The 12556-nt window shown below is 41.8% G+C and overlaps 1 protein-coding gene across 5 annotated transcripts in view; it reads left to right on the forward strand.

The window, feature by feature from the left end:
• Window positions 1-12556, forward strand: part of PTER (phosphotriesterase related) — a 62913-nt gene that overhangs the window by 34759 nt on the left and 15598 nt on the right. For all 5 annotated transcript variants that reach the window (XM_037060765.1, XM_037060769.1, XM_037060766.1 and 2 more), the window contains 2 exons: window positions 4387-4857; window positions 6868-7133. In XM_037060765.1, the coding sequence (XP_036916660.1) occupies window positions 4387-4857; window positions 6868-7133 (737 nt within the window). The remainder of the gene's footprint in view (window positions 1-4386; window positions 4858-6867; window positions 7134-12556) is intronic.

The following is a 12556-nucleotide window of genomic DNA, read 5'->3' on the forward strand; positions in this document are numbered from 1 at the left end:
TTGTAGGAGTCCACTTGTTTGGGGGAACTGTTATAGCACTGACGAGTCCAGTTGGAAATTTCCATCTGCTTACCTCTCACTGCTTCTGCATCCTTACCATCTGCACTGGTGTCAGCTCAGACCAGCCTCCCCTGTTCCTTCCACATTCTAGCAACGCCCACTGGAACCCCTTCCTCCTGTGCTCCCCACAGCTGCCAGATTAATCAGTTCATACTTTCTGCACAAAACTCTGAAATGCTTTTTTTTAAAAAAAATCAGTTAGGGTTTGATCAGGGAAGGAAAATAACTAAGTGAAACAGACTGAGGGATTTGTTATGGGATTAGAGCTTGCACAGTTGTTGTGGAAGAGAGCTGAAAACTGTCACTGCGTAGAAACTTCCTTTCTTTTATGACCATTTCTCCTTTCTTTCCTTTTGATTCTAACTGACCTCAGCACCCTGGCTCACCTATCTCCTTCTCCCTTCCGTGTCCACTCCTTTATCATCATTAAGCCCTCAGGACAATGAGGTTCTGATCAACTATTCATGTCTTAGGGACAAAGCCTCAGGTCTGCTGACTCCAGAGACAGAGTTCTGGTTTAACTACAGATGACATCCAGGCCTCAGCTGTGTTTCAGCTCCAGGCCCAGAGAAGCTGTGAAAGCAGACAAACAATGCCATGGCTAACATTAGGACTATCAAATACCTCTACCCTAGTGCTGACCAATCAGTACAGACCGTGACCCTAACTCCCTAGTTGCCATGATTAATGATTTTCCCCTATAGAATCCATCCACTGGAAGCCATCGGGGACCCAGGCTTTTGAGCAGTAGCTCACCTGTGTTTCTGGGGTGGGCCACTTCATAAAAATAAACCCTTACTTTCTTTGCTGTGAACTCCTGTTCCTGTCTCGTTGAGTTAATGCTCTCAGGCAACCAGAGTCCTTTAGTCCAGTAACAAAACCAATTCACCAAACATCACCTTGCCCATTTGACCACTGCATCTGAAGTGGGGTGGTCACTGCAACTGTGAAGTAGGGTCCTCTAACCCCTCTCGGGCTGGGTGCAGCAGAGGTGGGGGCAGGAAAAGAGCACACGGCAGGGACACAGGGAGGGCAGCAGACTGCACTGAGGAGGAATCCCACTCACTCCAATGTAAAACATTCGGGAAGTCCTTCCTGCACCCCCTCCCAAAATGTAAGATGTAATTGAAATGGGTATTCAACCCAAATAGACATAAAAAATCTTCAGCATAATGGCCAGGATGAAATCTCTGTAAAACTACAGTTGCCCCAAGCTACCATACCCACCAGCAAATCTCCAAAATTTGGCAAATCGGATATGTATTTTATAAAAGTGAATTTATGCACGTAGTCTGGAAAATAACAGATCCTACATATTGTCTCTGGTTTTCAGCTCCATGCTGTTGTACTGTTTCCTGATCTCTTCTCTTCTTTTTTTTTTTTTTTTTGTTAAAGTTCTGTGTTCTTTTTCAATTGTATGCCCACTTGAACTAGAAGGGCCATTTCATTTGACCAGGCTGTACTAGTAATTGCAGCCTATGTTCGGTCTCTCCATCTGCTCAGATTTCATCTTTGAAGCACAACCGTGGCAAACGTGTTTATAGCTCCAGTTACCCATTTTCCACCACCCTCTGTGTGTGCTAATGCTGAACAAAGCTTCCCACGGATTTCCCACAGAATGCCCGAAGCCCGCCTTTGTGGCTGGGGGGCAGACCTGTCTGCACGGCTGTGCACTGCAGCTCTTATCGCCCATTACTGTTCCTGTTCTGTGAGTTGTTCTCTGCGACCAGAGGCCGTCAGCAGCCCCTGGCCTGTGCCCTGAGGAGAGAACCACTTCTGGGCTGCATGTGGTGCAGAGGGTGCTTCCTAGCAGCACAGTAGCTGGGAGTTCTACAAACATATCCCATTAAAAGACACATTCCAGCTGTGGTGCCTACAGTTTGTTTTCTAATCTCTTCCTGTCCTTTAAGTGTAGGTTACATTGTGTCTTATCACAGAGCTCCAACTAGTCCTGTCTGAGAGTGTTTGGAGGAACTTCCCAGAAGAGATGACATTTCTTAAGTGATTTTTTTTTCTCACAAAGACTCACAGCTTGTGAGCGTGAACCTTACCAAAATTACTCTTTCAAATTTGTATCAATTAAATATGCAGTACTCTTCTAATGAAAGTGATGGTGTTTTATCAATTTGTCCAAGTTTCTAGCCTCCTGTTACTCTCTAGGAACACATGTGTAAGACCATCACCCAGATGAAAGGGAAGAGCAGATGAACCTCCACGGAAGACTAAATTGATTATTAATGGTACCATGTAGCTAACTGAATGAACTGGCTACAGTCTTTGCTCTCAGGCACAAGGAGTAGGACATTATTGAACAGCGAGTTCCTAGACACCGTCAATGGAATGCAGGTCCAGTGTGGTGACTGGCAGCTACCCAGTGACTCTCTGAACAGAATGCCATCATCTCTCATCATGGCCCCATGAGAATTATTTAGATATTGGAAGCTCAGCTTGCTGAAGACCAGTGTCAACCAAAAACGAATGGCCATGCTGCCCACAAGTTCTAAAGTTCTCCGTCAAATGGTCTAAATCAATCATTTACAGATTGTAGGCCGATAGGTACAAGCTCCTGGGTTCCAGATAGTTGCGGAGGCTGGATGTAAATCGGCCTCTAGCTCAGGCCTCCCTTCTCTCCAACCCTGACTTATCTCCACCTTGCCTTCTGTGTGCACTGTGCCTATTACAAATTTATCCTGTACTTACTGCACCCCCAAATGATCCCCTCTCTAGTCAGTCATTCTCAGAGAAGACACAACCTAGGAGACCTGTGATTGTTCCCAGAACCAGCACAGCAAAGCTGCTCTTTGTCAAATGTGTGCAATGTACCAAACACAGGCCTTTCTGTCTGTGGTATCAAATTTAATCCTTTTTTACAAGACTTTGTTTATTTAAAAGGAAGGGAGGAAGAAATAAAGGAAGAGAAACATTGATCAGTTGCCTCTTGAACATGCTCTGACCCCAACGGGGACCAAACCCACAACCCAGGCATGTGCTCTAACTGGCTACCTTTCGCTTTGTGGGACGATGCCCAACCACCTGAGCTACACTGCTCAGGGCTCTAATTTAGTTCTTAGGAAAGCCTCTGAGATGTGTATTGTTCTTCTAATTTACAAATGAGAAAACTGATGCTCAGAAAGTCAGAGAAGGCCTTAAGAAGGATGTGGCTAAAGTGATTTCAGAATATCTTGTAAATACAGTTTGAGAGCTTCCAAAGGCTGTCTTTGGAAGCTCTCATTGCCCCAGTTCCTGGTCGGTGTTTTCACTGTTCTCTGACTGTGTCTGGTTGGTGTCCATGTGCAAAGAGCACCGTGTCTGGCACCGTCCATTGGCTTTGCTCTTGGCCTCCACCTTTGGAACTGCCTTTTTCTTTCCTGGTGAAATCCCTCCTTTTAGGAAAGGTACGTTCAAATGGAAGTGCTGGGATAGAGGTCCCTGCTGTTGCTGGCAGAAACTTGGTGAAAACTTCATTTATGCTACAAATAAGTAAATAGAGGATAAATGAAGAGACATTTACTCTGTCGAGAGAGAGCACAATTCTGTTTCAGTAAATCATAGTGACTTTCATTATGACTACGGGTTTTTAATTTTATTTTAGAAGTGTGTTTCTGAATGTATGTATGCCTTAGACAAAACAAACCATCAAGAGTGAAGAGGTTTGTTTGCTTTTCCTTTTTTTTCCCCATTATTGAATCTAGATGTGCTCCCCACAGTTGTCTTTTGGAGAATAATCTGGGAAATGGTTACTACCAGAGATTTTGTCTTATTCCTTTCTAGCTTCAGTTTCTGGCACGTGGTGGACCTTCAATGTGAGTTTGTTCTGTTGGACAGTGAATAAATAATGGAATGATCAGTAGCCCCAGGATATTTAATTTAGCTGAAAATGACAAATTAAACAGTTCTGATACATGATGGCTAGTTTTGATATAACTTATTGATTATGAAGATTTTTTAAATGGAGATTATCATTAAATTATCCAAGCAAGCAGAACTATGACTAATGAGATAAAATTAAACAAAAGAAAAATGTGAATTGAATATCATGAAATATTTCCAGTAGATGAGGTCAGGATTTAATCAAGCAGAAGGGTCCCAGTGGAAGTGGTCAGGGGACATTTAACACCACGCATGTCACTTAGAGCTGCAGTCAATTTACACAATTTACAAGGGACTGACCCTGACTTTGGCAAGATGATGAGTGAGATCATATTTCTAGTTTCACTGATTCTTACACAGGTAAATATTCACAGCCTCCCATCCCCTATGGAAAGAATTTGCCTATGTTTTAAATTAAACTTTCTAATTATAACTTTCTTTCTTTCTTTTTTCCAGAAAACACTCTTTTTAGAGCATCTCCTGGTGCCCTCAGAAATGTCTTCCTTAAGTGGCAAAGTCCAAACTGTTTTGGGCCTAGTGGAGCCAAGCAAACTGGGCCGCACCCTGACCCATGAACATTTGACATTGACCTTTGATTGCTGTTATTATCCACCTCCTCCATCTCACGAAGCTACCTCTAAGGAAACTATTATGCTGAAAAATTTGTTTTGGATTCAGAAAAACCCTTATTCCCATAAAGAGAATCTTCAGTTGAATCAGGAGACGGAAGCAATCAAAGAAGAATTGTTGTATTTTAAAGCTAAAGGTGGGGGGGCTTTGGTGGAAAACACGACCACTGGGATCAGCCGCGATGTGCAGACTTTGAAGTGGCTGGCAGAAGAGACTGGCGTCCATATCATATCAGGAGCTGGGTTTTATGTGGATGCAACTCACTCTTCAGAGACCAAAGCCATGTCAGTGGAGCAGGTAAAAAGCCCTAGGTTTTCTGACAATATTTGTAGGTACATCTGAATAGCCAGATTTCACGCGTTGGATTATTCCCATGTGTCTTCTACATTTGGAAATGTCATTGGCTCACAGGTAGCTGGGAATTCTATAGAAATTTGCCAGCTAGCAAAGATATCTTCCAATTGAGACCCAAACTGGGAACATTTCATTTCATAAAGAAAAAGCATCACTAGTCACTGCAGAATCCAACGTGTTAACACTTAGATTCATACATACTGTTTCCATACTCTGAAGTGGTGTCCCAGTCTGTTTGTAAACCTCAGTTTTTCAAGATAAGCTTCAGTTATGTGGCCTGTTGCTGCATTTTATAATAACCAAATAACCAGCCATAGCAATTCACTGCAGGGTGAAATTTGGCAGGAGGGATAGGCACATTCAGAAATATGTTTCCTTCGCCTTTTACCAAATAGGAGCGGGGAGAAAATCCATTCTCTTGTTGTTATCATAAGATCTTAAGTAAGAATGAGCAGAAGGAAGTAAATCTTTCAGTGACAAAAAGAACAAATAAGCAGCAAAACTTTTGGGCATGTGTATGTGCTGTCTTTCTAGACAAACATGTATGTTTATACATGTTTACATGTACATGTATACACTCATTTGTATCTTCCATTGCCTGCTTGATAGGCCTAGCGTGTCAGCTAGAGTTTTTGCAAAGAATCAATCTTTAAAATACTTTGTATTTCTAAATTTTATCTTCATTATTTTTTTTAATTTTTATTTTTATTTAATTCTTGTTCAAGTACAGTTTTCTGTCTTATATTCCCAGCCCTGCCCCGCCCAGTGCTCCCCACCTCCCTCCCATTTCCGCCCCCCACCTTAGTTATTGTCCACGTGTCCTTTATACTTGTTCATGTGAGTCCTTCCCCTTTTACCCTGTGATTCTCTCCCCTCTCCCCTCTGGACCCTGTCAGCCTGTTTCCTATTTCAGTGTCTTTGGTCATATTTTGCTTGCTTGTTTGTTTTGTTGTTTAGATTCCTGTTAACGGTGATATCATATGGTATTTGTCTTTCACTGCCTGGCTTATTTTGCTCAGCATAATGCTTTCTAGTTCCATCCATGATGTTGCAAAGGGTAGGAGCTCCTTCTTCCTTTCTGCAGCATAGAATTCCATTGTGTAAATGTACCATAGCTTTTTGATCTAGTCATTTACCGATGGGCATCTAGGTTGCTTCCAACTCTTGGCTATCATAAATTGTGCTGCTATAAACATCAGGGTGCATAGGTTCTTTTGGATTGGTGTTTCAGGGTTCTTAGGATATACTCTTAATAGTGGAATAGCTGGGTCAAAAGGCATGTTCATTTTTAGTTTTCTTAGAAAATTCCATACTGTTTTCCATAGTGGTTGTACCAGTCTGCAATCCCACCAACAGTGAACTAGGGTCCCCTTTTCCCCACAACTTTCATTATTTTTCAATAAGGCCTTTCCTTTTTTATATATTTACATTATTTGAGGACTGTCAACTACTACACAGTTTTCTAACCACTCTTAGCAGTAACTATACATCTGACCAGAAAGTGTAATATTCATATTATGTGCTGTGAATTTGCTGTGCTGTATAGGATAAAAGAATACATAAAAAGGGTGATATTAAAGAATTACTTGGTATAGTTGATGTAGATTTGAGGGTAATCTTTTTATGTCTAAATGCTCCTCAAATTAAATTATAGATATTTTCCTCATCTGAATGTACTTTCATTAATTCATTTTTTTCTCTGTAGCTTCCTAAAGCCATAAATTTCTTGTTAAATAGTACAGTAAGATATTACCAAATCTTTGATTTAGAAAAACTTGTTGAATTTGAGACTTAGCTCGCAAATGCCTTTTTCCTTGACCAATATCGAATGAATGATGAATACATTCTTAAAGAACGATTGACTGAATGGATAAGTTCATTAACACATTGTGATGATACTACGTTGAGGAATTCCACGTTCTATGACATATTTTCATTTCCACTCTTCCTCAGCTCACCGATGTCCTTGTTAACGAAATTCTCCACGGGGCTGATGGAACCAGCATCAAGTGTGGCGTTATTGGGGAAATCGGTTGCTCCTGGCCTCTGACTGAGAGTGAAAGAAAGGTTCTCCAGGCAACAGCCCACGCCCAGGCTCAGCTTGGCTGTCCTGTTATCATTCACCCTGGAAGGAATCCAAGTGCACCCTTTCAGATTATCCGAATATTGCAAGAAGCAGGTATTGACATCTCCAAAACGGTTATGTCGCACCTTGATAGGTAAGCAGATTATGTACAAATGAGAGCGAAGCACAAGATAATTATGGATGATTAGATGTGTAGGGGACAGCAAAAAACATCTGTTGCCGACTCTACAAACAGATGTTGTCTGGAGTTAATGTTATGAAAAGCCTAACAACGCTGCCAAGGCTACACATGAGCCTTTACCTGGATTGAATCCGTTAGGGAATTAGCACAGTCACAGTGTGGCTAACAATACACTGCAGTTACTTCCAAATTGGGATTCCTGGGTGTGAGGATGTGTCTTTTGTTGTTTCTGGAAAACCTCAGTCCCTGTCTCTTCAAACATTGCTTCATCCATGTTTTCCTGTATATTTGTATCATAAACACCCACTGCTATATGGAGGGTCTCATTAGCTGTCCTCCCCGACTCGTAACATCTTCTTCCTATTTCTATCCATTTACACCTTTAAACTGTAGGTTTCTATCTTCCTATTTAATACTTCTCTTTCCAGTGAAAGCACTCTGTTGCTTAGACTATCAATTCGGTTTATAATACTAAGAACTGTGATTTCTTTCTTTATTTCTCTAAGTTCTCTTTCTTACTTTTCAAGTGTGCTTTCTTAATTTTGAGATTGTTTTCCTTTAATATGTTTTCAACTTGTGTTATAAATATTATGCATAGAATGTTTACCTTATAATTAATAAACTAAATTTCTATTTTCTTGTTTAACTCTAATTTTATAGGTTGTTGATTCTTCTGGCTCTTATTCATGTGAGGTTATTTTCTTGTATTTAAAAAAATTTATAGTAATTTTTAGGTTCCTTGGAAATTATTTTAAGTCCTGAGTTGATTATAGGTAGTTAGGGGGCTCTACTAACCTGGTATCACTTTAATGTTTTTAAAATTGTGGTAAAATACACATAACAAAATCTACCCCCTGAGCCACTTAGAAGTCGGAAGCTCGGTAGTGCTATGTACATTCACGCTACGGTGCAAGCCAATCTTCCGGACGCTTCGCCTCGCAAAACCGGAACCCTACGCCCAGTACACAGCAGCTCCCTAGTCCCTCTGCCCCGGACTCAGGGCAACCGCTATTCTCTGTCTGTCTTTATGAATTCAACTACTGCAGGCACCCATCCAGTGGAATGCGATGGTATTTGTCTCCTCTGTGGCTTTTAAAACTAAACTTTTGGCTTGGAGAGTTTAGAGCCACATAGATGCTATGAATTCTGGCCCCTAAACTCAGCGAGTGCAGGCTTGTGGCTATAGATTCTCAGAGGAGACTTTGTTCTCAACCTGCTTCCCTTTCACCTGAAGACTAAGAAAGATAGAACCTCAAAAGACTCCCTCTGTGGGCCAGTTTTTAACTAGTCCTTCCGCGTGGGTGGTTTAGATGAGAGGAACACTTCCTGTATGTGCTGGCCTCCAGGCTGTGTCTCCAATTTGCCTTCTGCCCCACTCTGGCCCTGGCTCCCTATGGCTGGGCCCATTAAACTCCCCAGACAATGGTAGCTCTGGGCTCCCCTCACTTCTGATTTCGTCTGCTCTCTTGTTTCTGCCCCTGAGCAAGTCCTTCACTTTCTCCCCAGCTGAACCAAGCATTTAAAAGTATCATTCCCCCCTTTCATTGTTGAGTATTTTCTTTATACTATCATGGAAGGTTTTCTGTGAACGTTTAGTCTGCCATGCTGCCTGAAACTGGTTCACAGTGATTCTTAAGGAAGAGTCTTGCTAGCCTATGTGTTCATAGTTAGACAGGTAGGTAAGGTAGAAAATCATGGTTAGCACTAAGAGAAAATGAGTTTCCACTGGAAATTTTGAAACAACCTTAACTCCTAGCAAAGTAGAGCTTCCTTCCTCATAGAATCAAACAATAAATGTTTATTCCTTGCCCATAAAATCATTACAAAATCAGTATATATGTATATTCCTTGCTCATAAAATCAAACAGCACATATATGTATACATATATGCATATATACATGCACATACATTTTCTTTTAAATAATGCTCAGGAGAAATTGAGATGGGGAAATTGACCTGACATCAGACAAGCTCTGAGCATCCTAGAAAACCCCGAGCACATTTCTAGAATGGCCACTCATTCTGTGTCTATACTAGGGATTATTCAGGGTTCCAGTGCCTGGCAAAGAAATATATAGAAGGATGAACATTTCAGAGGAGAGGCAACTGCTGAAAATGGCTTTAGAAAAAGTGACACACTTGGAAAAACAAATTAAATAACGTAACAGAAAAAATTAATCAGGGAGGCAGATGCTGGCAACTTTAGCCTTTTGATGTGACTGTTCACAGCAAGACGGTTGCCGGGCCGAAGCTGGACTAGGTCAGCCTTTCACGAACGCGCCGAGGTCTGTGGGCTGCACACACAATCTGATCTTTACTGAAAGGGCAAGGGCTTCGCTTTACAATGGCGGCGAATCACAAAAGGGCATGTATTTCATGCAGCAAACGCACAGATGACACACAAAAAGAAAAGCATCTTGAAAACAAGGCCCCCAGAAAAAAAATCATTTTGTTCCTCCCACCATGTTTTCTCAGGCACAAAGAAGAAGGTTCTGAAGCCACAGCGGCGGTTGTTACTGTGACGTAGAAGTCCAGGCCCTGGCTCTGCCCTGCAGCCCCTGTCTAACGCTGGGCTTTCCAGCAGGGCTGACGTGAGGCCTTGACTGCCTGGAAAATTGTTCGATTTCTGTCCTTTGAGAATACGAAATAAAATATTCTGGAATGTCCACATCACATCAAAGCAATTAAATGTTTTTGAAAATACATAACTCTTCCCCAGCATTCATGCATAAGACATTTTGCCTTAAAATACATGCACAGACAGGCCCCACCCCGGAACACACACACACAAGAGCAACAACAACAAACCACTCATTGCCTGTCAGAAAGGAGCACTTGGGGCCGAGAGAGGGAAGCGTTAACTTCCCTTAGGACACCTCGGAACCACACTGTTGTCATGTGACTGCGTGTGACCTGCTTAAGGTCATTTACCTGGAGATAACAGCCTGACAAGATAAATCGGCTTCTGCGTCGGGGCCCTCCCCTTGCCATCTGTTCTCCCTGAGAAATACGGGCCTGTGGCAGTGCCCGGGGACTGCTGCTGATTTAACCCTAGGGAACCTCAGAGGGGGCTGCCCTTGACAGGTATAGCCACCCAAAGTCAACATTTATCAGAAAATAACACCAGTATTTCTATTCCTGTTTGGGCTTTTAATCTACGGAGGCTTTATGCCTTTTAATCCTTTACTATACTTTTCCTACCTGTTAAAACCCTACCCACATTTCCAGGTGGCATGTGATCACAGCGTGGCCTCCGCCCTGGCCTAATATGGGCTCTCTGTGATCTAAGGATACCCCCCAGAGAGAGCCTTTTTGTGATTCATCTCTAAGGAAGTTTTATCCTTAATATTCTGTCGAGTAGCTGTAGGTAATGTATCACAATACAGTCCTTTCATATCTGGGGAAAGTTGGGGAAAGCAACAGGGCTGGATGGTATTTGGTTACTATTTACCGATTACACATTGAGCCCTGGAGAAGGCACCAGACAGGTGGTATGCCTCAATCTGTTTTCTACTTGGTTATGTATTTAATAAACTAAAGGGCTTTGATGGAAGTCTAAGGAAGGACACAATGATAATGAACTTTAGGAATATACCACATCTTTTGTCTTTGAAAATTGCTCCCTGTGGAATTTGACCCAAGGGTTTCTTGACAAAGGAGAAGGGAAGACACATATGATGGCCTAATAACACATTTTATTCTCTTTACACTTGATTATCTGTGTCAAACCCACTCAGATCCTAAAGGATACAATTTTGATACATTCCTCATGCTCTCAATTAGATGAAGTGAGTGGCATATCCCTCCCTCCCTCCCTCCCTCCCTCCCTTCCTTCTTTCCTTCCTTCCTTCCTTGCACAAGTATTTATTGAATGCCTAATCCCCATAAGCCAGGCAATGGGAGTTAGCAGGGAGTGAGACCCATTCTCTGCCTTCAAAATGATCATTTAATTATAATTATGGTGACTCTTAACCTTAAGCTTTTCTTTGAAAAGTCACAAAAAATGATTATCTGGTATCCTTGGAACCATACACTTTTAATTCCTATGAGTACTAGTAAAATAACATGAAATACTTAAAAAACAGTTCTAGGTAAATATTTGACAAACTTAAATTGAGCAAAACATCTTTATATATCTAAATAGTATGGTAGAACTAAAAAACAACTGGAATATTATGCATGTGACATGGTTTAAACGTTTAGAATTCTGTGCATATGGGGCTGTATTTCTCGGCAGTTTATTATCGAGACTGGGTATTTGCATGCATTGTGTGCATAGTGTAGAGTGTGCAGTGAAGGAGGTGATGTGCACTGTACAGTCTGTACATTGTGCACAATAAGTAAAGGCAGCTTGTCTAGTCATATCTGCTCAGATTCAATCACAGAATGAGAAATTAAAGAAATTAACTCAGGCAACAAAGCAGGGGGGGACCTGAAAGGAAAGTGAATTTTTTTCAAAGAAAATATTTACTAATAACCCTTCCCTTTTCCCATGTACTAATGTCCATGGGCATTTATTCTTTTATCATGATGGTGGATGTTAGGAACATATGAAAATGGGTTATTTTACACATGTAATTGTGGCTACCTGTATATGTAGTTGGGTATGGCTATGGCCACATTTTACACAAAAACCCACACTGGTTTGCACAGCACTCACTGACACAGAGAGGCAAACCCCTAATGCATTGCAGGTTGACGCATGTGATGGCGTGGGCAACAGCTCTGCTTTCATTAATGCAGTGGCCAGTCCGTGTCGGACGGGGACAGTGAGACACGGGATGTTGGGGCCACGATGCCTAATTCTAGTTCTTACTTGCTGTGTGACCTTGAGCAGGTCACTTAGTCCTCCCAGTCTTTTGCTCATCTGTCAACACAGGTGAAGAAAAATTAATTTTAACTGTTTAAGTGTTATGCATATTTCCCCCCATGATTACTAATCTTGGACATCCTTTCAAGACAGGACCTATTTTAAAAATAAAATCCAGACAAATGTTTAATAAACTTAAATGCAGCAAAGCTCTGCAATGTCTATGAAAGTGCTGATTGAAGGCAATTAAGTCATGCTTGTGATTGACATTTGTTGACCGTCCCTAACTGTGCTCTCTAACAGAGACAGTTGGACAGGCCAGCCCCGTGCCAGCCCTATGCCAGCGCCGGCACAGGCACTGGCCGTGTGCTCTCCCCGGCACATTATACCCATCATACCCTTCCCTAGCAATTTTTTCCCTCCAAGGCAATATTTCATGACTCTGACACCATTCCCATGAAATGTGACATTTTAACAAATAGGATTGCCATGTCTATGAGATTTATCTTCACTCTCCTCAGTACCGTCATCCCTTGAACTGTGTGTCGCCTTACATGAAAAACG

This window comes from Sturnira hondurensis, unplaced genomic scaffold, assembly GCF_014824575.4.
Source record: "Sturnira hondurensis isolate 20B ecotype Veracruz unplaced genomic scaffold, ASM1482457v3 Scaffold0012488, whole genome shotgun sequence".
Taxonomy (NCBI): Eukaryota; Metazoa; Chordata; class Mammalia; order Chiroptera; family Phyllostomidae; genus Sturnira; species Sturnira hondurensis.